The 26,952-nt window shown below is 39.3% G+C and overlaps 2 protein-coding genes across 3 annotated transcripts in view; both read right to left on the bottom strand.

Annotated features, from left to right (window-relative positions):
- Nucleotides 1-16,748, bottom strand: part of LOC126716184 (cytochrome P450 81E8-like) — a 43,178-nt gene extending 26,430 nt beyond the window's left edge. The window contains exon 1 of the mRNA XM_050417215.1: nucleotides 16,512-16,748. Coding sequence (XP_050273172.1) covers nucleotides 16,512-16,748 — 237 coding nt within the window. The remainder of the gene's footprint in view (nucleotides 1-16,511) is intronic.
- Nucleotides 16,749-21,393: 4,645 nt separating this feature from the next.
- Nucleotides 21,394-23,984, bottom strand: LOC126709602 (E3 ubiquitin-protein ligase APD2-like). Of its 2 annotated transcripts, none has more exons than XM_050409904.1 (8): nucleotides 23,797-23,984; nucleotides 23,483-23,709; nucleotides 23,201-23,297; nucleotides 23,036-23,113; nucleotides 22,551-22,771; nucleotides 22,397-22,466; nucleotides 22,019-22,319; nucleotides 21,394-21,806 (listed from the first exon to the last, which is right to left on the bottom strand). In XM_050409904.1, the coding sequence occupies exons 1-8, from the start codon at nucleotides 23,897-23,899 to the stop codon at nucleotides 21,728-21,730; spliced, it is 1,176 nt and encodes a 391-aa protein (XP_050265861.1). In that variant the 5' UTR covers nucleotides 23,900-23,984; the 3' UTR covers nucleotides 21,394-21,727. The 2 variants fall into 2 exon arrangements, with proteins under 2 accessions (XP_050265861.1, XP_050265868.1); XM_050409911.1 differs by having other exon boundaries at nucleotides 23,793-23,961.
- Nucleotides 23,985-26,952: the final 2,968 nt, after the last annotated feature.

The raw sequence follows: 26,952 nt of genomic DNA on the forward strand, positions 1-26,952 counted from the left end.
GGACTCAAGCCTATGGGGAAACTAGACCCACTGAAAACAAAGCCAAAGTGTTAGACAGAACCAAGGCCTTGCATGGTCTTCGGACTCAAGCCTTTGGGGAAACTAGACACCCTAAAAGCCTAAGCCTAAGTGCTAGACAGAACCAAGGCCTTGCATGGTCCTTGGACTTAAGCCTATCGGGAAACTAGACACACTGAAAACAAAGCCTAAGTGCTGGACAGAACCAAGGCCTTGCATGGTCCTCGGACTCAAGCCTCTGGGGAAACAAGACACACTGAAAACAAAGCCGAAGTGCTAGACAGTAATAAGGCCTTGCATGGTCCTCAGACTCAAGCCTATGGGGAAACTAGACACCCTAAAAGCCTAAGCCTAAGTGCTAGACAGAGCCAAGGCCTTGGATGGTCCTCAGACTCAAGCCTATAGGGAAACTAGACACATTGAAAACAAAGCCTAAGTGCTAGACAGAATCAAGGCCTTACATGGTCCTCGGACTCAAGCCTATGGGGAAACTAGACACACTGAAAACAAAGCCTAAGTGCTAGACAGAACCAAGGCCTTATATGGTCCTCGGACTTAAGCTTATGGGGAAACAAGACACACTGAAAACAAAGCCTAAGTGCTAGACAGAACTAAGGCCATGTATGGTCCTCAGACTCAAGCCTATGGGAAAACTACACACTCTAAGAGCTGAAGCCCATGTGCTAGATAGAACCAAGGCCTTGCATGGTTCTCCGACTCAAGCTTATGGGTAAACTAGACACACTAAAAACAAAGCCTAAGTGCTAGACAGAATCAAGGTCTTGCATAGTCCTCAGGCTCAAGCCTATGGGGAAACTCGACACATTGAAACCAAAGCCTAAGTGCTAGACAGAACCAAGGCCTTGCATGGTCCTCGGACTCAAGCCTTTACGGAAACTAGACACCCTAAAAGCCTAAGCCTAAGTGCTAGACTGAACTGAGGCCTTGGATGGTCCTCAGACTCAAGCCTATGAGGAAACTAGACACATTGAAAACAAAGCCTAAGTGCTAGACAGAATCAAGGCCTTAAATGGTCCTCGGACTCAAGCCTATTGGGTAACTAGACACACTGAAAACAAAGCCTAAGTGCTAGACAGAACCAAGGCCTTGTATGGTCCTCGGACTTAAGCTTATGGGGAAACTAGACACACTGAAAACAAAGCCTAAGTGCTAGACAGAACCAAGGCCTTGTATGGTCCTCAGACTCAAGCCTTTGGGAAAACTACACACTCTAAGTGCTTAAGCCCAAGTTCTAGATAGAACCAAGGCCTTACATGGTTCTCCGACTCAAGCTTATGGGGAAACTAGACACACTGAAAACAAAGCCTAAGTGCTAGACAGAATCAAGGCCTTACATGGTCCTCGGACTCAAGCCTATGGGGAAACTAGACACACTGAAAGCAAAGCCTAAGTGCTAGACAGAACCAAGGCCTTGTATGGTCCTCGGACTTAACCTTATGGGGAAACTAGACACACTGAAGACAAAGCCTAAGTGCTAGACAGAACAAAAGGCCTTGTATGGTCCTCAGACTCAAGCCTATGGGGAAACTAGACACCCTAAAAGACTAAGCCTAAATGCTAGACAGAACCAAGGCCTTGGATGGTCCTCAGACTCAAGCCTATGGGGAAACTAGACACATTGAAAACAAAGCCTAAGTGCTAGACAGAATCAAGGCCTTACATGGTCCTCGGACTCAAGCCTATGGGGAAACTAGACACACTGAAAACAAAGCCTAAGTGCTAGACAGAACCAAGGCCTTGTATGGTCCTCGGACTTAAGCTTATGGGGAAACAAGACACACTAAAAGCAAATCCTAAGTGCAAGACAGAACTAAGGCCTTGTATGGTCCTCAGACTCAAGCCTATGGGAAAACAACACACTCTAAGAGCTTAAGCCCAAGTTCTAGATAGAACCAAGGCCTTACATGGTTCTCCGACTCAAGCTTATGGGGAAACTAGACACACTAAAAACAAAGCCTAAGTGCTATACAGAATCAAGGTCTTGTATAGCCCACAAACTCATGCCTATGGGGAAACTCGACACATTGAAACCAAAGCCTAAGTGCTAGACAGAACCAAGGCCTTGCATGGTCCTCGGACTCAAGCCTATGTGGAAACTAGACACACTGAAAACAAAGCCTAAGTGTTAGACAGAACCAAGGCCTTGCATGGTCCTCGGACTCAAGCCTTTGGGGAAACTAGACACCCTAAAAGCCTAAGCCTAAGTGCTAGACAGAACCAAGGCCTTGCGTGGTCCTTGGACTTATGCCTATAGGGAAACTAGACACACTGAAAACTAAGCCTAAGTGCTAGACAGAACCAAGGGCTTGCATGGTCCTCGGACTCAAGCCTAGGGGGAAACTAGACACACGGAAAACAAAGCCTAAGTGTTAGACAGAACCAAGGCCTTTCATGGTCCTCGGACTCAAGCCTTCGGGGAAACTAGACACCCTAAAAGCCTAAGCCTAAGTGCTAGACAGAACCAAGGCCTTGCATGGTCCTTGGACTTACTCCTATAGGGAAACTAGACACACTGAAAACAAAGCCTAAGTGCTAGACAGAACCAAGGCATTGCATGGTCCTCGGACTCAAGCCTATGGGGAAACTAGACACACTGAAAACAAAGTCTAAGTGCTAGACAGAAATAAGGCCTTGCATGGTCCCCGGACTCAAACCTATTGGGAAACTAGACACCCTAAAAGCCTAAGCCTAAGTCCTAGACAGAACCAAGGCCTTGGATGGTTCTCAGACTCAAGCCTATGCGAAAATATACACATTGAAAACCAAGCATAAGTGCTAGACAGAATCAAGGCCTTACATGGTCCTCGGACTCAAGCCTATGGGGAAACTAGACACACTGAAAACAAAGCCTAAGTGCTAGACAGAACCACGGCCTTATATGGTCCTCGGACTTAATCTTATGGGGAAACAAGACACACTGAAAACAAAGCCTAAGTGCTAGACAGAACTAAGGCCTTGTATGGTCCTCAGACTCAAGCCTATGGGAAAACTACACACTCTAAGAGCTTAAGCTCTAGTGCTAGATAGAATCAAGGCCTTGCATGGTTCTCCGACTCAAGCTGATGGGAAAACTAGACACACTAAAAACAAAGCCTAAGTGCTAGACAAAATCAAGGTCTTGCATAGTCATCAGGCTCAAGCCTATGGGGAAACTCGACACATTGAAACCAAAGCCTAAGTGCTAGGCAGAACCAAGCCCTTGCATGGTCCGCGGACTCAAGCCTATGGGGAAACTAGACACACTGAAAACAAAGCCTAAGTGTTAGACATAGCCGAGGCCTTGCATGGTCCTCAGACTCAAGCCTTTGGGGAAACTAGACACCCTAAAAGCCTAAGCCTAAGTGCTAGACAGAACCAATGCCTTGCATGGTCCTTGGACTTAAGCCTATAGGGAAACTAGACACACTGAAAACAAAGCCTAAGTGCTAGACAGAACCAAGGCCTTGCATAGTCCTCGGACTCAAGCCTATGGGGAAACTAGACACACTGAAAACAAAGTCTAAGTGCTAGACAGAACCAAGGCCTTGTATGGTCCTCGGACTTAAGCTTATGGGGAAACTAGACACACTGAAGACAAAGCCTAAGTGCTAGACAGAACTAAGGCCTTGTATGATAGACTTAAGCCTATGGGAAAACTACACACTCTAAGAGCTTAAGCCCAAGTTATAGATAGAACCAAGGCCTTACATGGTTCTCCGACTCAAGCTTATGGGGAAACTAGACACACTAAAAACAAAGCCTATCTGCTAGACAGAATCAAGGCCTTGCATAGTCCTTAGACTCAAGCCTATGGGGAAACTAGACACGCTAAAAGCCTAAGCCTAAGTGCTAGACAGAGCCAAGGCCTTGGATGGTCCTCAGACTCAAGCCTATGGGGGAAACTAGACACATTGAAAACAAAGCCTAAGTGCTAGACAGAATCAACGCCTTACATGGTCCTCGGACTCAAGCCTATGGGGAAACTAGACACACTGAAAACAAAGCCTAAGTGCTAAACAGAACCAAGGCCTTATATGGTCCTCGGACTTAAGCTTATGGGGAAACAAGACACACTGAAAACAAAGCCTAAGTGCTAGACAGAACTAAGGCCTTGTATGGTCCTCAGACTCAAGCCTATGGGAAAACTACACACTCTAAGAGCTTAAGCCCAAGTGCTAGACAGAACCAAGGCCTTGCATGGTTCTCCGACTCAAGCTTATGGGTAAACTAGACACACTAAAAACAGAACCTAAGTGCTAGACAGAATCAAGGTCTTGCATTGTCCTCAGGCTCAAGCCTATGGGGAAACTCGACACATTGAAACCAAAGCCTAAGTGCTAGACAGAACCAAGGCCTTGCATGGTTCTCGGACTCAAGCCTTTAGGGAAACTAGACACCTTAAAAGCCTCAGCCTAGGTGCTAGACTGAACTGAGGCCTTGGATGGTCCTCAGACTCAAGCCAATGGGGAAACTAGACACATTGAAAACAAAGCCTAAGTGCTAGACAGAATCAAGGCCTTAAATGGTCCTCGGACTCAAGCCTATTGGGAAACTAGACACACTGAAAACAAAACCTAAGTGCTAGACAGAACCAAGGCCTTGCATGGTCCTCGGACTCAAGCCTATGGGGAAACTAGACCCACTGAAAACAAAGCCTAAGTGTTAGACAGAACCAAGGCCTTGCATGGTCTTCGGACTCAAGCCTTTGGGGAAACTAGACACCCTAAAAGCCTAAGCCTAAGTGCTAGACAGAACCAAGGCCTTGCATGGTCCTTGGACTTATGCCTATCGGGAAACTAGACACACTGAAAACAAAGCCTAAGTGCTGGACAGAACCAAGGCCTTGCATGGTCCTCGGACTCAAGCCTATGGGGAAACTAGACACACTGAAAACAAAGCCGAAGTGCTAGACAGTAATAAGGCCTTGCATGGTCCTCAGACTCAAGCCTATGGGGAAACTAGACACCCTAAAAGCCTAAGCCTAAGTGCTAGACAGAGCCAAGGCCTTGGATGGTCCTCAGACTCAAGCCTATGGGGAAACTAGACACATTGAAAACAAAGCCTAAGTGCTAGACAGAATCAAGGCCTTACATGGTCCTCGGACTCAAGCCTATGGGGAAACTAGACACACTGAAAACAAAGCCTAAGTGCTAGGCAGAACCAAGACTTTATATGGTCCTCGGACTTAAGCTTATGGGAAACAAGACACACTGAAAACAAAGCCTAAGTGCTAGACAGAACTAAGGCCATGTATGGTCCTCAAACTCAAGCCTATGGGAAAACTACACACTCTAAGAGCTGAAGCCCATGTGCTAGATAGAACCAAGGCCTTGCATGGTTCTCCGACTCAAGCTTATGGGTAAACTAGACACACTAAAAACAAAGCCTAAGTGCTAGACAGAATCAAGGTCTTGCATAGTCCTCAGGCTTAAGCCTATGGGGAAACTCGACACATTGAAACCAAAGCCTAAGTGCTAGACAGAACCAAGGCCTTGCATGGTCCTCGGACTCAAGCCTTTAGGGAAACTAGACACCCTAAAAGCCTAAGCCTAAGTGCTAGACTGAACTGAGGCCTTGGATGGTCCTCAGACTCAAGCCTATGGGGAAACTAGACACATTGAAAACAAAGCCTAAGTGCTAGACAGAATCAAGGCCTTAAATGGTCCTCGGACTCAAGCCTATTGGGAAACTAGACACACTGAAAACAAAGCCTAAGTGCTAGACAGAACCAAGGCCTTGTATGGTCCTCGGACTTAAGCTTATGGGGAAACTAGAGACACTGAAAACAAAGCCTAAGTGCTAGACAGAACCAAGGCCTTGTATGGTCCTCAGACTCAAGCCTTTGGGAAAACTACACACTCTAAGTGCTTAAGCCCAAGTTCTAGATAGAACCAAGGCCTTACATGGTTCTCCGACTCAAGCTTATGGGGAAACTAGACACACTGAAAACAAAGCCTAAGTGCTAGACAGAATCAAGGCCTTACATGGTCCTCGGACTCAAGCCTATGGGGAAACTAGACACACTGAAAGCAAAGCCTAAGTGCTAGACAGAACCAAGGCCTTGTATGGTCCTCGGACTTAACCTTATGGGGAAACTAGACACACTGAAGACAAAGCCTAAGTGCTAGACAGAACAAAAGGCCTTGTATGGTCCTCAGACTCAAGCCTATGGGGAAACTAGACACCCTAAAAGCCTAAGCCTAAATGCTAGACAGAACCAAGGCCTTGGATGGTCCTCAGACTCAAGCCTATGGGGAAACTAGACACATTGAAAACAAAGCCTAAGTGGTAGACAGAATCAAGGCCTTACATGGTCCTCGGACTCAAGCCTATGGGGAAACTAGACACACTGAAAACAAAGCCTAAGTGCTAGACAGAACCAAGGCCTTGTATGGTCCTCGGACTTAAGCTTATGGGGAAACAAGACACACTAAAAACAAATCCTAAGTGCTAGACAGAACTAAGGCCTTGTATGGTCCTCAGACTCAAGCCTATGGGAAAACAACACACTCTAAGAGCTTAAGCCCAAGTTCTAGATAGAACCAAGGCCTTACATGGTTCTCCGACTCAAGATTATGGGGAAACTAGACACACTAAAAACAAAGCCTAAGTGCTATACAGAATCAAGGTCTTGCATAGCCCTCAAACTCATGCCTATGGGGAAACTCGACACATTGAAACCAAAGCCTAAGTGCTAGACAGAACCAAGGCCTTGCATGGTCCTCGGACTTAAGCCTATGTGGAAACTAGACACACTGAAAACAAAGCCTAAGTGCTAGACAGAACCAAGGCCTTGCATGGTCCTCGGACTCAAGCCTATGGTGAAACTAGACACACTGAAAACAAAGCCAAAGTGCTAGACAGAAATAAGGCCTTGCATGGTCCTCAGACTCAAGCCTATGGGGAAACTAGACACCCTAAAAGCCTAAGCCTAAGCGCTAGACAGAGGCAAGGCCTTGGATGGTCCTCAGACTAAAGCGTATGGAGAAACTAGACACATTGAAAACAAAGCCTAAGTGCTAGACAGAATCAAGGCCTTACATGGTCCTCGGACTCAAGCCTATGGGGAAACTAGACACACTGAAAACAAAGCCTAAGTGCTAGACAGAACCAATGCCTTATATTGTCCTCGGACTTAAGCTTATGGGGAAACAAGACACATTGAAAACAAAGCCTAAGTGCTAGACAGAACTAAGGCGTTGTATGGTCCTCAGACTCAAGCCTATGGGGAAACTAGACACCCTAAAAGCCTAAGCGTAAGTGCTAGACAGAACCAAGGCCTTGGATGGTCCTCAGACTCAAGCCTATGGGGAAACTAGACACACTGAAAACAAAGCCAAAGTGCTAGACAGAAATAAGGCCTTGCATGGTCCTCAGACTCAAGCCTATGGGGAAACTAGACACCCTAAAAGCCTAAGCCTAAGTGCTAGACAGAGGCAAGGCCTTGGATGGTCCTCAGACTCAAGCCTATGGAGAAACTAGACACATTGAAAACAAAGCCTAAGTTCTAGACAGAATCAAGGCCTTACATGGTCCTCGGACTCAAGCCTATGGGGAAACTAGACACACTGAAAATAAAGCCTAATTGCTAGACAGAACCAAGGCCTTATATGGTCCTCGGACTTAAGCTTATGGGGAAACAAGACACACTGAAAACAAAGCCTAAGTGCTAGACAGAACTATGGCCTTGTATGGTCCTCAGACTCAAGCCTATGGGAAAACTACACACTCTAAGAGCTTAAGCCCAAGTTCTAGACAGAACCAAGGCCTTACATGGTTCTCCGACTCAAGCTTATGGGGAAACTAGACACACTAAAAACAAAGCCTAAGTGCTATACAGAATCAAGAACTAAGGCCTTGCATGGTCCTTGGACTCAAGCCTATGGGGAAACTAGACACACTGAAAACAAAGCCTAAGTGTTAGACAGAACCAAGGCCTTGCATGGTCCTCGGACTCAAGCCTTAGGGGAAACTAGACACCCTAAAAGCCTAAGCCTAAGTGCTAGACAGAACCAAGGCCATGCATGGTCCTTGGACTTAAGCCTATGTGGAAACTAGACACACTGAAAACAAAACCTAAGTGCTAGACAGAACCAAGACCTTGCATGGTCCTCGGACTCAAGCCTATGGGGAAACTAGACACACTGAAAACAAAGCCGAAGTGCTAGACAGAAATAAGGCCTTGCATGGTCCTCAGACTCAAGCCTTTGGGGAAACTAGACACCCTAAAAGACTATGCCTAAGTGCTAGACAGAGCCATGGCCTTGGATGGTCCTCAGACTCAAGCATATGGGGAAACTAGACACATTGAAAACAAAGCCTAAGTGCTAGACAGAATCAAGGTCTTACATGGTCGTCGGATTCAAGCCTATGGGAACCTAGACACACTGAAAACAAAGCCTAAGTGCTAGACAGAACCAAGGCCTTATATGGTCCTCGGACTTAAGCTTATGGGGAAACAAGACACACTGAAAACAAAGCCTAAGCGCTAGACAGAACTAAGGCCTTGTATGGTCCTCAGACTCAAGACTATGGGAAAACTACACACTCTAAGAGCTTAAGCCCAAGTTCTAGATAGAACCAAGGCCTTACATGGTTCTCCGACTCAAGCTTATGGGGAAACTAGACACACTAAAAACAAAGCCTAAGTGCTATACAGAATCAAGGTCTTGCATAGTCCTCAGACTCAAGCCTATGGGGAAACTCGACACATTGAAACCAAAGCCTAAGTGCTAGACAGAACCAAGGCCTTGCATGGTCCTTGGACTCAAGCCTATGGGGAAACTAGACACACTGAAAACAAAGCCTAAGTGTTAGACAGAACCAAGGCCTTGCATGGTCCTCGGACTCAAACCTTAGGGGAAACTAGACACCCTAAAAGCCTAAGCCTAAGTGCTAGACAGAACCAAGGCCTTGCATGGTCCTTGGACTTAAGCCTATATGGAAACTAGACACACTGAAAACAAAACCTAAGTGCTAGACAGAACCAAGGCCTTGCATGGTCCTCGGACTCAAGCCTATGGGGAAACTGGACACACTGAAAACAAAGCCGAAGTGCTAGACAGAAATAAGGCCTTGCATGGTCCTCAGACTCAGGCCTTTGGGGAAACTAGACACCCTAAAAGCTTAAGCCTAAGTGCTAGACAGAGCCAAGGCCTTGGATGGTCCTTAGACTCAATCCTAATGGGAAACTAGACACATTGAAAACAAAGCCTAAGTGCTAGACAGAATCAAGGCCTTACATGGTCGTCGGACTCAAGCCTATGGGGAAACTAGACACACTGAAAACAAAGCCTAAGTGCTAGACAAAACCAAGGCCTTATATGGTCCTCGGACTTAAGCTTATGGGGAAACAAGACACACTGAAAACAAAGCCTAAGTGCTAGACAGAACTAAGGCCTTGTATGGTCCTCAGACTCAAGCCTATGGGAAAACTACACACTCTAAGAGCCTAAACCCAAGTGCTAGATAGAACCAAGGCCTTGCATGGTTCTCCGACTCAAGCTTATGGGTAAACTAGACACACTAAAAACAAAGCCTAAGTGCTAGACAGAATCAAGGTCTTGAATAGTTCTCAGGCTCAAGCCTATGAGGAAACTCGACACATTGAAACCAAAGCCTAAGTGCTAGAGAGAACCAGGGCCTTGCATGGTCCTCGGACTCTAGCCTATGGGGAAACTAGACACACTGAAAACAAAGCCTAAGTGTTAGACAGAACCAAGGCCTTGCATGGTCCTCGGACTCAAGCCTTTGGGGAAACTAGACACCCTAAAAGCCTAAGCCTAAGTGCTAGACAGAACTGAGGCCTTGGATGGTCCTCAGACTCAAGCCTATGGGGAAACTAGACACATTGAAAACAAAGCCTAAGTGCTAGACCGAATCAAGGCCTTACATGATCCTCGGACTCAAGCCTATGGGGAAACTAGACACACTGAAAACAAAGCCTAAGTGCTAGACAGAACCAAGGCCTTGTATGGTCCTCGGACTTAAGCTTATGGGGAACTAGACATACTGAAAACAAATCCTAAGTGCTAGACAGAACTAAGGCCTTGTATGGTCCTCAGACTCAAGCCTATGGGAAAACTACACACTCTAAGAGCTTAAGCCCAAGTTCTAGATAGAACAAAGGCCTTACATGGTTCTCCGACTCAAGTTTATGGGGAAACTAGACACACTAAAAACAAAGCCTAAGTGCTATACATAATCAAGGTCTTGCATAGTCCTCAGACTAAAGCCTATGGGGAAACTCGACACATTGAAACCAAAGCCTAAGTGCTAGACAGAACCAAGGCCTTGCATGGTCCTCGGACTCAAGCCTATGGGGAAACTAGACACACTGAAAACAAAGCCTTAGTGTTAGACAGAACCAAGGCCTTGCATGGTCCTCGGACTCAAGCCTTTGGGGAAACTAGACACCCTAAAAGTCTAATCCTAAGTGCTAGACAGAACCAAGGCCTTGCATGGTCCTTGGACTTAAGCCTATAGGGAAACTAGACACACTGAAAACAAAGCCTAAGTGCTAGACAGAACCAAGGGCTTGCATGGTCCTCGGACTCAAGCCTATGGGGAAAGTAGACACTCTGAAAACAAAGCCTAAGTGCTAGACAGAAATAAGGCCTTGCATGGTCCTCAGACTCAAGCCTGTGGGGAAACTAGACACCCTAAAAGCCTAAGCCTTAGTGCTAGACAGAACCAAGGCCTTGGATGGTCCTCAGACTCAAGCCTATGGGGAAACTAGACACATTGAAAACAAAGCCTAAGTGCTAGACAGAATCAACGCCTTAGATGGTCCTCGGACTCAAGCCTATGGGGAAACTAGACACACTGAAAACAAAGCCTAAGTGCTAGACAGAACCAAGGCCTTATATGGTCCTCGGACTAAAGCTTATGGGGAAACAGGACACACTGAAAACAAAGCCTAAGTGCTAGACAGAACTAAGGCCTTGTATGGTCCTCAGACTCAAGCCTATGGGAAAACTACACACTCTAAGAGCTTAAGCCCAAGTTCTAGATAGAACCAAGGCCTTACATGGTTCTCCGACTCAAGCTTATGGGGAAACTAGACACACTAAAAACAAAGCCTAAGTGCTATACAGAATCAAGGTCTTGCATAGTCCTCAGACTCAAGCCTAGGGGGAAACTCGACACGTGGAAACCAAAGCCTAAGTGCTAGACAGAACCAAGGCCTTGCATGGTCCTCGGACTCAAGCCTATGGGGAAACTAGACACACTGAAAACAAAGCCTTAGTGTTAGACAGAACCAAGGCCTTGCATGGTCCTCGGACTCAAGCCTTTGGGGAAACTAGACACCCTGAAAGCCTAAGCCTAAGTGCTAGACAGAACCAAGGCCTTGCATGGTCCTTGGACTTAAGCCTATAGGGAAACTAGACACACTGAAAACAAAGCCTAAGTGCTAGACAGAATCAAGGCCTTGCATGGTCCTCGGACTCAAGCCTATGGGGAAACTAGACACACTGAAAACAAAGCCTAAGTGCTAGACAGAACCAAGGCCTTGCATGGTCCTCGGACTCAAGCCTATGGGGAAACTAGACACACTGAAAACAAAGCCTAAGTGCTAGACAGAACCAAGGCCTTGTATGGTCCTCGGACTTAAGCTTATGGGGAAACTAGACACACTGAAAACAAAGCCTAAGTGCTAGACAGAACTAAGGCCTTGTATGGTCCTCAGACTCAAGCTATGGGAAAACTACACACTCTAAGAGCTTAAGCCCAAGTTCTAGATTGAACCAAGGCCTTACATGGTTCTCCGACTCAAGCTTATGGGGAAACTAGACACACTAAAAACAAAGCCTAAGTGCTAGACAGAATCAAGATCTTGCATAGTCCTCAGACTCAAGCCTATGGGGAAACTCGACACATTGAAACCAAAGCCTAAGTGCTAGACAGAACCAAGGCCTTGCATGGTCCTCGGACTCAAGCCTATGGGGAAACTAGACACACTGAAAACAACGCCTAAGTGTTAGACAGAACCAAGGCCTTGCATGGTCCTCGGACTCAAGCCTTTGTGGAAACTAGACACCCTAAAAGCCTAAGCCTAAGTGCTAGACAGAACCAAGGCCTTGCATGGTCCTTGGACTTAAGCCTGTAGGGAAACTAGACACACTGAAAACAAAGTCTAAGTGCTAGACAGAACCAAGGCCTTGCATGGTCCTCGGACTCAAGCCTGTGGGGAAACTAGACACACTGAAAACAAAGCCTAAGTGCTAAACAGAACCAAGGCCTTGCATGGTCCTCGGACTCAAGCCTATGGGGAAACTAGACACACTGAAAACAAAGCCTAAGTGCTAGACAGAAATAAGGCCTTGCATGGTCCTCGGACTCAAGCCTATGGGGAAACTAGACACCGTAAAAGCCTAAGCCTAAGTGCTAGACAGAACCAAGGCCTTGGATGGTCCTCAAACTCAAGCCTATGGGTAAACTAGACACATTGAAAATAAAGCCTAAGTGCTAGACAGAACCAATGCCTTGCATGTTCCTCGGCCCTCTGGCCTTATGGAAACTAACACATAATGGTGCCTTTCTGTGTTTAGACCAAGTATAGTCATGCCTCAGTCCTCGGATCATATAACTATAAGAATTTAAAGCTACGAATATCATCGGAAACGCGGGAAAGAACCCTATTGCCCAGCGACCCCTTTGGACAGTTTATTTCAGATTACACATCCTTAGGCGGTTACTCCTTCCGCAATATAGAACATGCAGCTGTTATCCCGGTTAGTCCTGTATATTTAACTTATTTAAAATTTGGAACTGTTGTGCTTGTCGATTTCGATAAATAACTCTTCCGACGAGGGCATCGGTTCTAAATACGGTTCAAAAGAAAAAACACTACATCCATTCACAAGATAATTATTGCAGAAGAGAAAGGATACGTAAAATGTGATATAATCATCTTTTATTAGATAGTGAGATAGTACAATACATATAAAGGGGCTTCGACAAGCCTACAATCATAAGCTAACTAAAAATAATAATAATAATAATAATAAAAAAAATACACGGGGATGATAAATCCTTCAATTTTGCTCTAACAATGACTAGGAAAGTCCGGGTAGCACCAGTGATGGAGGAGAAGAAGAAGCAGAGGCATTTGGGTGGCACCAGTGATGGAGGAGAAGAAGAAGCAGAGGCACCTGAGTGGCACTTGTGATGGAAGAGAGGAAGAAGCAGAGGCACCTGAGTGGCACCAGTGATGGAAGAGAGAAAGAAGCAGAGGCACCTGGATGGCACCAGTGATGGAAGAGAGGAAGAAGCGGGGATGCCCAATCCCCATACCTGCTCTAGCAATAATCGAGCAAGTATCGTTCTAGTAGTAATCGAGCAAGTATCGGATTTTGGCTGAAGGAAGAAAAGACTTCTTCCTTGCCTTGTTAAGGAGAAAAAAGGCCTTGAGCCTTTGTCTCCCTTGTCCTGACCAGGCCATCCTGAATCTCGGAGATGCCCAAGGCTTCTGAAGAGGGTTCTGTTTCTTCACCCTCACCCTAATCGTGATCATTTCACTCCCAAAATCTCAGTCAGTCTCACAATAGAGACTTTGGGAACATTTAAGGAGTTAGAAACCTGAAAAACTCAAGGCTCTGCAAATAATAGGGGACTGACTCCCACTGCGCATCTTATATAGGGAACCAATCTGGGTGCAATTATTTCGCCCCAAATCTCCAGGAAGGAATTGCAAATGAGATCAATCTCGCTCGAACTCCAAAGTATTCTTTTAGCCGTTGGATTTAGATCACCTTGTGAAAGGGCTCTAATTAAAGCGCGCCTCGTGTACCGAAACAACAGGGACATGGCTTGGATAGACTAAAATAATGTCTCACAGCCAGGGATGCGCCTCGAGCAAACGAAGAGACTTTGGAATTAATGGAAGGCAAGACTTGGAAAACCGTGACACAGGCCCGATGTCACCAAAACCCTTCTGTCCGTCCGAGGAGCCGAACAACAGGATTTTGAGGGGCTATTGTGGGGGGTAAAAGACTAATAGGCCCATTTCAATATCTATACTGGGTCAGGGGCCTAGCCCATGGAAAAACCCCTCCTCGGCCATGGGAGAATCCTCCTCGAATGGATATAGCTGAGGGTAAAAGAGGTAACAGACCACCGGTAGCGAGACTCCAGATCGTTCCACAAGGCAGGGAAAGCACGAAAGTAGAGAAAGACAACGGATAGAACGGAAGCGTCTAAGGGAAGGCTGTCTTTATTGCATTCAGTGCCTTGCGCCTGACACAGCCATACTTCTCTGTCCTTACAACCACTTCTAACAACTGGAGGTAGGGGCTGATGGGACAAGTACCTACCCTAGGGACCCCATTCAAGAGGAGAAAAACAACTATAAAAAGGGGAGTAAAGAGAAACAAAGGGAGGGGGAGAACCCCTAGCACATCAGAAGAACCAGAAAAAGCTCCTCGGATCTTGCCGAGGACCAATTCTCTCTGTTAAACTCGGCCCATGGGGAATACCTTGATTGTCGTTATTCACACACCAAAGCCCAGCTCTTTGGCTCACTTTCTACAAATTCATTGTATTGAGCTCACTAGTCTAAGATTCCATGCATCTTGGACTTGGCCTGAAAAAAGTGGCCCTACAAATATATATATATATATATATATATATATATATATAGAGAGAGAGAGAGAGAGAGAGAGAGAGAGAGAGAGAAAGAGTATTTGAGATCAATTTGCAAAATAACAATTCATTCATGTGTATATTAAGTAATATTTGAATGCAAGAAAATTCAAAATAAAATAATATATCTATTAGGGGTTTATTTACATAAAAAAAAAAATCATTTTGAAATTGTAATTATAAAAATGTTATATCAAGAGGGTTTTGGTTTTGGTTTAAAAAACTATCTTATCCATCAACCATTTATTTATATAATTTTTAAATATATTTATTGTATTATATAATATTATAGAAGAAATATTAATAGATTTTTTGGTTGGGGCCAGAGGCAAGTGCCCCTTGACCCCTTGCTCCACTCCTATTATGGCACATGCACTTATCACTTTTACATAAAAATTGTCAAAGTCACGATTTCAGACTTTTTAGTTCAAAAAACTGAGTACATATACTGTGTCTAAGTGAGATTGTGCAATAAGAATTTCACATATTTAGAGTCATATAACTTTGTTCTCCGTTCTTTTCTTGAATAGGCTACAGTAGATGTTCTTGTCATGATGTCATCAAATTGCATAGATTAGCATCAACGAAGTCAACAGAAGAGATTTAATTATAAAATTTGATCAAATGTGGTCACTATCTGCTTGTTTCTTCAAATTAAGATTTACTTTTACTATGTCCAAATGACATCTCATAAAACTTCTTGGTATGGTTGTAAATAAACCAAATTATTTATAAATGGCTTGAGTTCAACTTGAAAAAAAGCTTGTTCATATTTGTTTATTTAGAAAACAAGCTAAATTGAAGCACAAGTTTAGACTTGATTATTAAACAAGCCAAGATCAAACATAATAATATGCTTGTGTACATGCAAGCTTGGTTTAACTATATATAATATTGTATTTTTATATGTATATTTGTTCAAAAATTATACTTCTATAAACTTGAGAATGGATTGTGTAAATTTGTTACTATGTTCATATAATATCAAATTCATATTTATAGTTATTGATCACATAAAAAATTAATATTCGTAGAAAAATTCATGAATTGTGAAGGGTAAGTAATTTTTGTCATAGTTATACTATATACGGAAAAAGAATAAGTTAATTAAGTAGCATGTGAATAAGCTCATGCTTATTTGACAAGAAAATAAACCAAACATAAACATGTAATTTTGTTTGGTAATGAACTCAATTTCTGCTCATATTCAAAATAAAATTAAACAAAAAGGTTTGAACTTTTAATATTCGGCTAGGCTCGGCTCATTCACAACCCTACTTGTTGGTATCCATTCACAACCCTACTTGTTGGTATCATGTCCACTGAAGTAACTACACCATAAAATTGACTTAATTTTCTATAAATTCATCCCTTATATAAGCAATGAAATTGATTTAAGATTTTTTTTTGTCCCTAAAATATAGTTTATGATTTATTTTTGTCCTTCGAGTTTAAAAAGTTCTGTTTGTCCCAAAAAATTTAAAAGGTTTTACATTTCGTCCCTGTTTTATTATGTTTCAAAGATGAAAATAAAACCAAGATGATACTTCAGGGACAAAATTAGAACCTAAACTATATCATTTTTATCCCTAAAATATCATATAGGTTCTGTTTTCATCCCAAAAAAAAAAAAAAAAATGTGAATGGACAGATCAGATGGGTGACATTTTCAATTTTTAAGGACAAAAATATAACATGTTCCAAATTCTGTGAATATAAATTTTTTTTTTCTTTTTTTCTTTCTTGATTTAAATGGCGAGCGCCAAATTTAAATTTTTGAAATGCTAAATTTTCATCATCCAATAGAGGATCGTTTCTGATTTTACTAAGAGGAAGTGAGAAAAGCTTACCAGCATCATGCCTCTGATGATTTCATCCGTATAATATTCTGGTTCAGCTTCTTGCAACGACAAAAGGACGTCAGTCATGGTCTTTGTCTTGCCTTCAAAATCAGAGCTATCCCTAGTTCTTCTAAGTTCTTCAATTAGATCCTGCATGAATTTATCCCTCTTCCCTTGCAATATCACCAACCTTTTCTCAAGTCCACTCAATCCAACCCACTTGATAATCGGCAAGAAATCTCCCATATTTGTAGACCCACTCAACTCAAATGTCTCCATCACAATTTCTTTAAACTTTTTTTGTTTCTTCCAATTCTTCCACACTCTCTTCATAATACCTCTTCCCTGCAATCATCCTCATCATGATATTGAGTGTAAGCTCAAAAAACTTAGCCTTCATATCCAAAGTGTGAGACTCATCATCCCCTTTTGAGCCTCCACAAACCTGGCAAATCAACGATTTAACCTTGTAGAAAGAGAGCAAGACTGAATTGATATTTCTTATTCAATTCTATACAATATAAGGTATTTACATAGAACTTAGCTTAAGCCTATTAGGCATTGATCCTCACATAATTCTTACTATACATCGTCTGTACACATCACCTATTTCACGTTTAAAATGTGGACATTAATAAAAAATGTGAATGTTGTGTGTGAAATTATGGACGTTATATTTACATAGTTCACATCAGCAAGTGTAATAGAACAACAACCAATATTGTAACAATTAACAAACCTCATCAGCACCTATGTCATGCAACATTTGGAGACGATTCGATGACAAAAGTTCAAGGGAAGCTATGCGCCTTAGGTTGGGCCAGAGGTCACCATATGAGGCCCAAACAATAGTAGTGTAATTGTAACCAAGGTGTTTCCCTGCAATAAACCGAGGGCGGTTTGCGAAAACAATGTCATTTTTTGTGAAGCATTCCTCAGCGGCAGTTGGGGAAGAAACAAGGAGGACAGGGCGTGAGCCAAACCAAACGTATAGTATTGGACCATATTGGTTGGCAAGTTTAGCAAAAGTTTTGTGAAGGGGTTTCTTGAAGAGATAGAGATGGCCAAGAATGGGCAGAGAGAGCAGGGCTTGGTGGGAGTCTTTTGCTTATTTGGAGCAAACGTTTTGTGAAAATGTACAAGAAGAGAAAGGGCAAAACATAGTAGTACAATGGGATTTCCATAAGATTTGTAAACATAGAGGGTATGGAATTGGCTTGGTGTGAATTTTATTAAATTCTTATTGGGTTTATATATAGGAAGCTTTTTATCTTGAAAGTACTAAAAAGTAAAAACAGGGCTTTCTGTTGCTTTCACACTGTTTTGGTCTTGCAGCCATTAATAATATATAATAATCAATATTTATTATTATATGATTTTAAAATAATATCTTTATATTTAGATAAGATTATATATATGCTCAATCTCTCTCATTGTTCCTATCAAAAAAAAAAAAAAAAAAAAAAAAAAAACCTCTCTCATTGGTGAAAATTAACAACCAAGATGTGTATTGTCTGTCTCGACCTCTTTTTCTTCCTAACCTATTTGATTTTCTAGCTGCAATTATTCAAGGATATGACCTCAGTTTTTATTTAAGAAAACCGTCATAATTTATGCAGAATAGGTCTCATCACCGAGAGGCATGCTTATTTTGACAGATCTGATCTGCTATTATTAATATATATATATATATATATATATTAAATTCAATAGTTACAGTAAAAAGGAAGAGTTTGAACTCTGTTAAAAATCTCTTAACGATCTATTATTAAAATTAATCAAGTTGCCTCTTTGGAATAAACACTTGCCAGGAGTAGATGATATGTTTGGTATTGCACAAACTGTTGCTAGAAGAAGCCCAGAACAGGATTATCTCGCTACTAAAACTAATGACATAATAATAATTTAATTATACTAAATAAAAAATTTGTAGTATTCTTAATATTACTCTTACTTTAGTTAATGATTTTTTAATTAATTTATCAAATATACAAATAACAGTGAATACTAGTGATGATTTTAGAAAGATGTTTATAAAACAATTGCTCAATTTTTGTAGCGTTATAGCCTTACTGAGCCGAAATCACAAAGCAATATGGTGAAAATTATAACCATTGGAAGTAGGGAACAATGAGGCAAGTTATTGAGGGTTCACCCGAGCGTGGCAGGAAGCATCAGCTTCGTATATATTATCGAAAACAATAGATAATGTTTCACATGGTTGATTACCACTATGTACGTATTAACAAGACATTGTGCTTCTCATGGTTTTGCGGAGAGACTATAGCATTTACTCATTTTAAAAATTGTTGGACTTGGAAGATGCGTGCTTAAAGGTCTTCTAATAAACCTGCTTAGGTATCTATTAATTAAATATCATTTGCACAATTACATATCTAGTTATGTAACTTATTTCGAAAACCATAGTAACGTGATTCTGCTAATTAATATTCTTTTGACTTAGAAAAAAAATTTTTAAAAATGGAATTATTTCAAGACGTTCAAAGAGAATATATATATATATATATATATATATATATATGTATATATATATATATAGGTCCTACTTGAGAATAGAGAATTTTGTAATGAAATATATATTGTATTCCTATTCATAAATCTGGTTATAAAATTAAAATAAAATACATATTTCACAAATGGTATTGTTGAAATATCCAACTTATACAAACTGCGATGCATCACAAGATTGAAGTCCCTCATGGTGATCTAGTTCATTATAGCAGGAATACATTACCTTTTGCTGATAGGTTTGGCCAATCAAAGCTAATTTGTCTAATATACAAGTGGTAGTGATGATGACTTCTTCAACAAGACATAATCTATACGTCCAAAAAAAAAAAAAACAGCAGAATGTTTATCCATTCATATGGTGAGCATTGTAGCCATTGGTAGCCGGAGACAATTAGACAAATTATTGGCCGGACGCATCAACTTCATATTATCGATAATTCTAGGTCTGTGCTATATATACAGTTGCGCACATCAAATATACATCGTGTATCACAAAATATACCTATTACACATGAAAGCAGACAGGTAGGGATCGAGCTATTACGGTTGTCAATGTCACGTTTTATACCATTACTCATTTTCAAGATTTTTTTTGCCCTTGTTGGAAGATGTGTGCTTAATTAGGCCTTGTACCATATATACCTGCATACTCAAGATATCTATGAAATATATATCATTTAGTTATGTCGGACAATCATAGCTATGTGGTTCTGCAAACATTCTTTGGACTTTAGTAGGGAAATTGTTTCAAGTCGTTCCAAGAATAAGCTTCTTTCTTTTTTTCCCCTTTCTTCTTCTTCTTCTTTTTTCTGAATAAAGAATAAGCTTTCTCTAAGTATGTTTAGTGTCTGTTTGGAAACATTATTTCCAATAATTTATTTGCATAATGTAAGACAAAAAGTTAAAAGTTAACTTATTCTTAAAATACTAAAAGTTAAATGATTTGAAATAAAACTGAGACGAAAAACTAAAAGTTATAGCCAAACTCACCCTTAACTACTTGGCAAATATGATTTTCTCTCAAGTAGTTGTTTAAAAAGTAAAATACTAAAATGGTATTCTATCTCAAACTTTACACTCTCTTTCTTTGACGTTTGATAAAATCAACACATTAGTTATTTTCATTATATATATATATATATATATATATATATATATTTTTTTTTTTTTTTACAGCTCCACTCTAGTCTAGGTATAAGATTGGAACTACTGGATTTTTTTATTGCCTTGTGTTGGTTGCTGATAAAATTGCGAAAATGAAAATTATTCGATACCATTAATTGATGGAGTTTTCCTAACCATAAAGGGCAAAAAATCACCTTACTCTACTTTATATAGTTTTTGTTTCTTTTTCCCTTTTATGAGTATGACTCTTTAGAAGAGTTTTTTTTTTTTAATTTTTTTATTTGGAAAAGATCTTTACAAGAATTTGACACGTTTGCTTGATGTTGTTTTCATAACTCATAATCACAAATTAAAAATGGCCTCAACTAATCCATATAGTTGTTTCTTTCACGTCATATGAATACTTTGAAAAAAAATATTGTTTCTTTTTCTATTCTTCCCAGGAACAAAAACCTTAATTTTTTTAAATTAAAAAAAATGTTATCGCCAAATCTATTAGTTAATTTTTTTTTTCTTGTTTCTCTTGCTATGATTTCTATGCTCATCAATATTACTAACTGTCTGTATTCATGAAAAGATTTTTTGGGCTACAAAAGTCACACCCAATCGTTGAAAATGCAGGCATAGTGGGTTGGGCGGACCGTCCCAATTTTGTTTATCATCGCGGAAGGTTAGGGATTTTTTGTGTGGGTTGAAAGACAAGTGCGTAACTCTTATTTTGAATCACTATCTCATATCACGTGGGACCTATAAATGGAGAGTGACGTATCTAAAAGACTAAAACCCTTTTAAAAGGGTTTATAAGATACTTTTTTTTCTTTCTTGAAAGTTAGTCTATAAAGACAACTGAGAACTTTGATTTTTTTTTTTTTTTTTTTTTTTTTGTCGAGGGTACTAATGGAATCCCGATTCCTTTTTAGGGCTTATTTGGGATAACAAATTTAAGATCAGGGGTAAATTTGACATTTGCTCTATATATATATATATATATATATATTAAAAATAAGTTCGGAACTCAAAAGCACCTGTCCCCTTAACAAATTAGAGCTTGCCTCAAAAGCCAAAACTGATTAATCAATACCCGGATTTTTCTAATGTCCTCAATTCTAATGAAATTGTTGCTTTCTTCAACTAGGAACTTCATGCCAAAAAGCAAAATAACTTAAATTTGATCCTTTTTCTTTTTCCTCTTTGTGACTAGGAATTGAACTTGTACGTTAGTTTTGGAAGTGACTGAAACTCAAACAGCAATAGCAAACACCTTAGATCATACGCAAAATTCACAATGACTAATTGGAAAACAAAAGCACATAAAACAGCCATTCATGTGTGACCAGAAAAATTCTGCATACTTCTGTGTTCAATGTCAATTTAAATGAAAATGACTCACTTCCATGAAGCTTAATCCAAGAACTTCAACTCCATGCCGCGTATTAAGCAGTTAGGCCATGAGCTTGAGCACAAGAAAGTATTCACACTCGTTCTCCACACAAAAAATAACCTTCTACCTACACTAAAAATCTCCTCTCAAGCATAATCACAATTTCACAAGCTCAAATATTTAGCTTTTAAGAGTGAAACAATCTTCTCAACTTGTGAATAAGCCGTCGACATATTGGACACACCTTGTTCTCCCCTTCCATAATCCTACAAAATGCATCCAATGATCCAATCAAACCTCCAAAAGATTTGAATACTAATTCGTGTGCGTTTTCCAATAGCTTTTTAGTTTGTTTGTTTATGTATAACTTTTTAAAATAGTGTTTTTTAACCAACTTTCAGCGATAAGTAATTAAATTTTTAGTAAAAAGCTGCATTCAAATGGACAATGAAAAAACTGTGACTCTTTATATATGTACCTTTGTGCACAGTCATAGCAAGTGGCACAATGGCCACAAGGAACAAAGAAGCAATTGCGTTGCTCGTCATAACAAATCACGCATAATTTTGCATCATATAGTTCCTCTGAAGAGCTACTGTCTCCTGAATCATCATCTTCTTCGCCTGTTCCATATGTGTATGGAATTGGTTTTGCCGGCATTATGGGGTCAGTCTCAGTTACTTGCCTTACTTCTGTTACCTCTGTGTCTATTATGGTATTCTCACCCTCGCAGGCTCCAAGGTATTTTAGGATCAGAAAAACAACAATCACAATAAATCCTGCAAATTAACACATATAAGACCACAAAAGAAGTTGAAATTGCTAAAAATAGTGGAAGCATTATCCAACGTTGTACCTAAAATTGCAATGTATGTTACCACACGTGCGATAAACGAAAGCTCAATGTACCATCCTGCTAGATTCCCCTGCATTAAATTTATCGGTTTAGTTTTGGAAATTTGTTAATTAGTTGAGAAAATTGTATTGGAAGCAAAGAGAAAACGCCTTACATGGTTGGGTGTGGTCAGTATGACATAGTGAGTATTAGGGAACTCAAGCCTGAGGCGACAAGAACCTGTTTCTGTTGAACACTTGCTCTTAGCTTTAGTAGTATCATACATTGTTGCCGAAACATTAATAGCCACGCTCATAATTATGCTCCTACGATTTGAGTTTATGACACCAATGTAATACTTGTCATCCTCCTCAATGGTGTATTTAACTTCTTTACCTAGCCAAATATGCAAAGGAAATATTCATAAATTTGTCTCCTTATCTCCAACATTTTTTCGGTTCAGTTCATGAATATTGCAATCAAGAAACAGAACACATGAATAGTACAAAATTTAAAAGCAATTCCTTTCTTTTAAGACCTATGAGCTCTTAATACAAGACTAAAATATATGGAAATTACCACATAATTCTTTCTCTAAGAGTGTAGCACTAAATTAAACACAAATTGCTTCAAAATATATTGCACATGCAGATTGGTTACCGCTGATTGGTTCATGGAGTGCAAGGAAGTCAGTGGAATCTGTCACTTCTGGCAATAAAGTTTGGAGATCCCGTTCGCCTGTAAAAATATGTATCCATTTGTTACATGATTGATTCAACATTTTAGATGAAAGCTAAGAGAGAATGTTCTAAAAGTTAAAAGGACCTTTAGTCATAACCACTTCAAGTTGGTTTAATGTACTAGTTGGAGCTTCCCATCTCATATGAATTGTCGAACCTTTGTTCAACCAGAAGGAAAATCCCTGAAATTAAATATATAAAAAAAGCTTTTCAACCTCTCTAGGCTAAGATACTTTCAAACTACACTTTTCTAAACCATTACTTTTTTAAACTTCACGGTTTTTTAGATGCAACTTTTTCAAATAACCTTATGTTCTAAAAGTAAAAAAATAAACTATACCAAAAGGGAGAAATTTGTTTGCTATACCTTGCGGCTGTAGGATCTAACAATCACATAGTCAGAGACACTCCAATTTGTTTGGTAGCTCAATTCAGGCTTCTCAGAGAAGGCATAAAGAAAGACCCCTCTTTTATCATCATCTCTAACTTCAACTTGTTCCACAAATACAGAGCTTGCTTGCATCAACCTCGACGAGCTTGGTCCAAGCACCATTCGATGATCCCCATAGTACCCATATCGGAGACTCACACAAACTGCAAAAATCAAAAGCAAAATACATGTTTGAGATTGAAAGGTCAATTGAAAAATCAATCGGTAAAGAAGATAGTCAAATTACATGCCACATAGCCAAATGGTTAGAGGAGCTAGCAATCGAGCCCAAGTCTCTCGCCATCGCTGACTCTGAGAATAGCTAATTGGAGGTGTCAACACCGTTCTGTACATTTGCACAGACTATGGAAAATGAAAACTGGTTTGTGAGAGAGAGAGTAGTAGAAATTGGTTGGGAGAGACAAGAAGAGCTACTGGTCTATTGGGAAGAAGAAAGAATTGGTGATTCGGTGAGAGCAAGACTAGTAGGTTTGGGAGTGCAGCTAACTATTTTAACGTGTGATGAATTGGCGGGTAACGAAGTGGGAAGGTTTATTTGAACGTTAGGTGCTATATTATTTGGCCTAGGTATTTAGTTATGGAACACTAGAGAATTGTCAGCCAGTCGTTATGTTCTGTTTTGTATGGAATTTTTAATGTTCCATTTGGTACAGCTTCTTCTTCTTCTTCTTTTAATTTTTTTTTTTTTTTTTTTTTTTTTTTTTTTAATGAAAATGAATTATTTGAAAGTCTCTTTGAGAAAGTGAGGTTTGAAAACAAGATACCATACAGGCACAAGTCTTTTTAGTTATATATATATATAAAAGGATACAAAATTTTTTATTTTTAAAATAAGCAGTTAATTTTTTTTTTTGAGAGACATTAAAAATTTTAAAATTTTTTTTTTTTTTTTTTTTGGTTTTAAAGTAGCTTTCAAGTATTATAGGAGTATGTGTTTTAAAATCTGTGGAACAATTGGGCCTTGTGCTAAATTAGTAGGCCGGCATGATCAAAAAAAAAAAGTAGGCCGTCTATAGTTCGGTGGTCTTGTGGCCCGGGCCCGGGTTTTACATATTTAACCCATCGTGGCACGGGACTGCAATCCTCTTTTTAGGCCTTTCATAAGTGAAGTGTAAAATAAGATACTCGATACTCGTGTTTTTAACTTATATTAGTTAACACTTTGGCATTATGATTACTCTACAAGTATATAAGTGTTTGTTGGGTATGAAGATAAGGATCGAGAAATTCAAATCTTCAGGAGAAAACTTCATATATATATACACTTAGATTAGATTAGAGTAAAATTTCTATCTTATAAAAACAAAAAAATTATAGGAATTAATTATTGACAAATTTATGGATGGATTTATTTATTTATTTATTTTTGAGAAGGAATTTATGGATGGATTTACTTCATCACATTATGATTATTTTTAGAGAAATGATATGTCCATAATATTTTCACAATATTTTTACAACAAATCTTAAATGGCAAGTTGTTACTGGTTGTTATTGTTAATGCAAAAAGTAATCTTAGTATTCGGTTTAAATTTGAATTAATAACAACTAACCACCTATGATTTGTTGTAAAAATGTTGTGAACGTAGTACCTCTCTTATTTTTATAGTAGAAGTCTTATAACTTTTTTTAGTAATATTACTGCCACAAATTATTTTATAATATTTTTACAAATTATTTATGTGACCAGTTTCTTATTGGGTTTCACTTAACCCCCATCATTAACATCACTTTTTCATTTTTCAATAATCATTCACCACATCAACAATTTGTAAAAAAAATTGTAAAAAATGTTTGTATCTCCAGCATAAGCACTACTCAACTTTTTTTTTTTTGACAATTCAATGGTTGGGGAGGGGAATTTGAACTATAAATTTATTTATTATAAATATTAAAATATGCCAATTAATTGAATTACAGAACTCTCAGTGAAGCCTTGAAGCCTTATAACTTTGTGCAAAAAAAAAAAAAAAAGTTGTTTTCAAAAGGAAAGCAGCAACTATGCATGTGTCAGTGAACTTAATGCACTAAAATGTCAGCTTTCTTTATTGAATTTTTTATTTATTTATTTTTATTATCAATCAATGGTGGAAACGTGGATGTCATAAATAAAATAATTATATTAATAATTATATATAAGTCCAAAATATAAAGGTAACCTCAAGATTATTTTTTACGGTAACCTCAAGATTATGTACAAATAGATAACAAATTCCTCAATCGGCTTTAATTTTAAACTGAGGTAAAAAATTTAACTCTCAATTAAAGGGTTTAAGCTAAATCACTTTTGTGAAAAAGAACCAAGATAATCCAAATTTTATCCAATTCTATATAGTTTGAGGGAAGCCTGGAACAAACTAAAAAAACTTGGCTAGAAACGTAAAGCTGTGGGGGAGGGATTTCTAATGGCTAACACATACCCCCATCTTTACTCTAATTTGAAAGAACAGCCACAGCCCCACTTATTGATCACTTTGTGGAATCCTTGATTTTAAGGATGCTAGAGATTATATCAGTATTCACAAAGACATGATAATCTGAACCTCTTCACTCACTCAACGTATCCTTAAAGGCATCCTTCCCTTTCTCTCTGTCTGTTTCAAGACATGAGTTTTAACCTTTAAGGTACACTTTTTCCCTTTCTTTCTTTCTCTCCTTCTTTCCTATTTTTGTTCTATATTTATGAATTATTTCCTTGAATTATATTGGAATGCTTTCCCCGTTAGTTACATAGGATAGTTGTGGGAAAGAATATAAGAAAATGTATGATCCTTGAACTAGAATTATTGTTTAAAAATGGATTATGGGTAGAAAACGCTTAGGCATATTGCATAAAAAAAAAAAAAAAAAAAAAAATGAAACTAACAATACAGCTCTGTACATACAAAACGATTTGTAGGAGAACTCTCAATTGGTTACAAACAATAAAGCTGCAGGTCGTATAGCTCTCCAAATCTTCAATAGTGAACTAGCTTGTTAACTCAAACCTTTAATACTCCCCAACATAATTATTGACTTATCACAGAAATTTAAAATAAATAAAAAAAAAAATTAAAAAGGGAAAAGGTTAATGGATGCCTTAAAGATATTGATTTAAGAAATATTTATGGAAACTTTTTATGGGGAAAAAAATAATTAATTATTTTGACAATTTTTTATATTTCCCATAAAAGTATTATCAAAACTTTTCTAAATTGATTCATTAACATGTGTTCTAAGGGCACCTGTTAACTAGACTCATAATTTATGTTCTATATATTCCTTATGTTTATCTTTGGATTTCCCATCTATAAACTCATCTTCAAGATCATTGATAAAATATTATTACATCTCATATGCATGTTAATCATTAAGAAATGCTATGCCCATTATATTTTCATAATAAA

This window comes from Quercus robur, chromosome 2, assembly GCF_932294415.1.
Source record: "Quercus robur chromosome 2, dhQueRobu3.1, whole genome shotgun sequence".
NCBI lineage: Eukaryota > Viridiplantae > Streptophyta > Magnoliopsida > Fagales > Fagaceae > Quercus > Quercus robur.

What these genes read in the sequence shown, in the direction of transcription:
- LOC126709602 (XM_050409904.1), bottom strand. Translation starts at nt 23,899, where the DNA reads ATGTACAGAACGGTGTTGACACCTCCAATTAGCTATTCTCAGAGTCAG. An exon ending in TACTGACCACACCCAACCAT is followed by an intron (nt 22,467 to 22,550) that starts GTAAGGCGTTTT and finishes AATTTAATGCAG; the next exon opens with GGGAATCTAGCAGGATGGTA. An exon ending in AACATACATTGCAATTTTAG is followed by an intron (nt 22,320 to 22,396) that starts GTACAACGTTGG and finishes GTTAATTTGCAG; the next exon opens with GATTTATTGTGATTGTTGTT.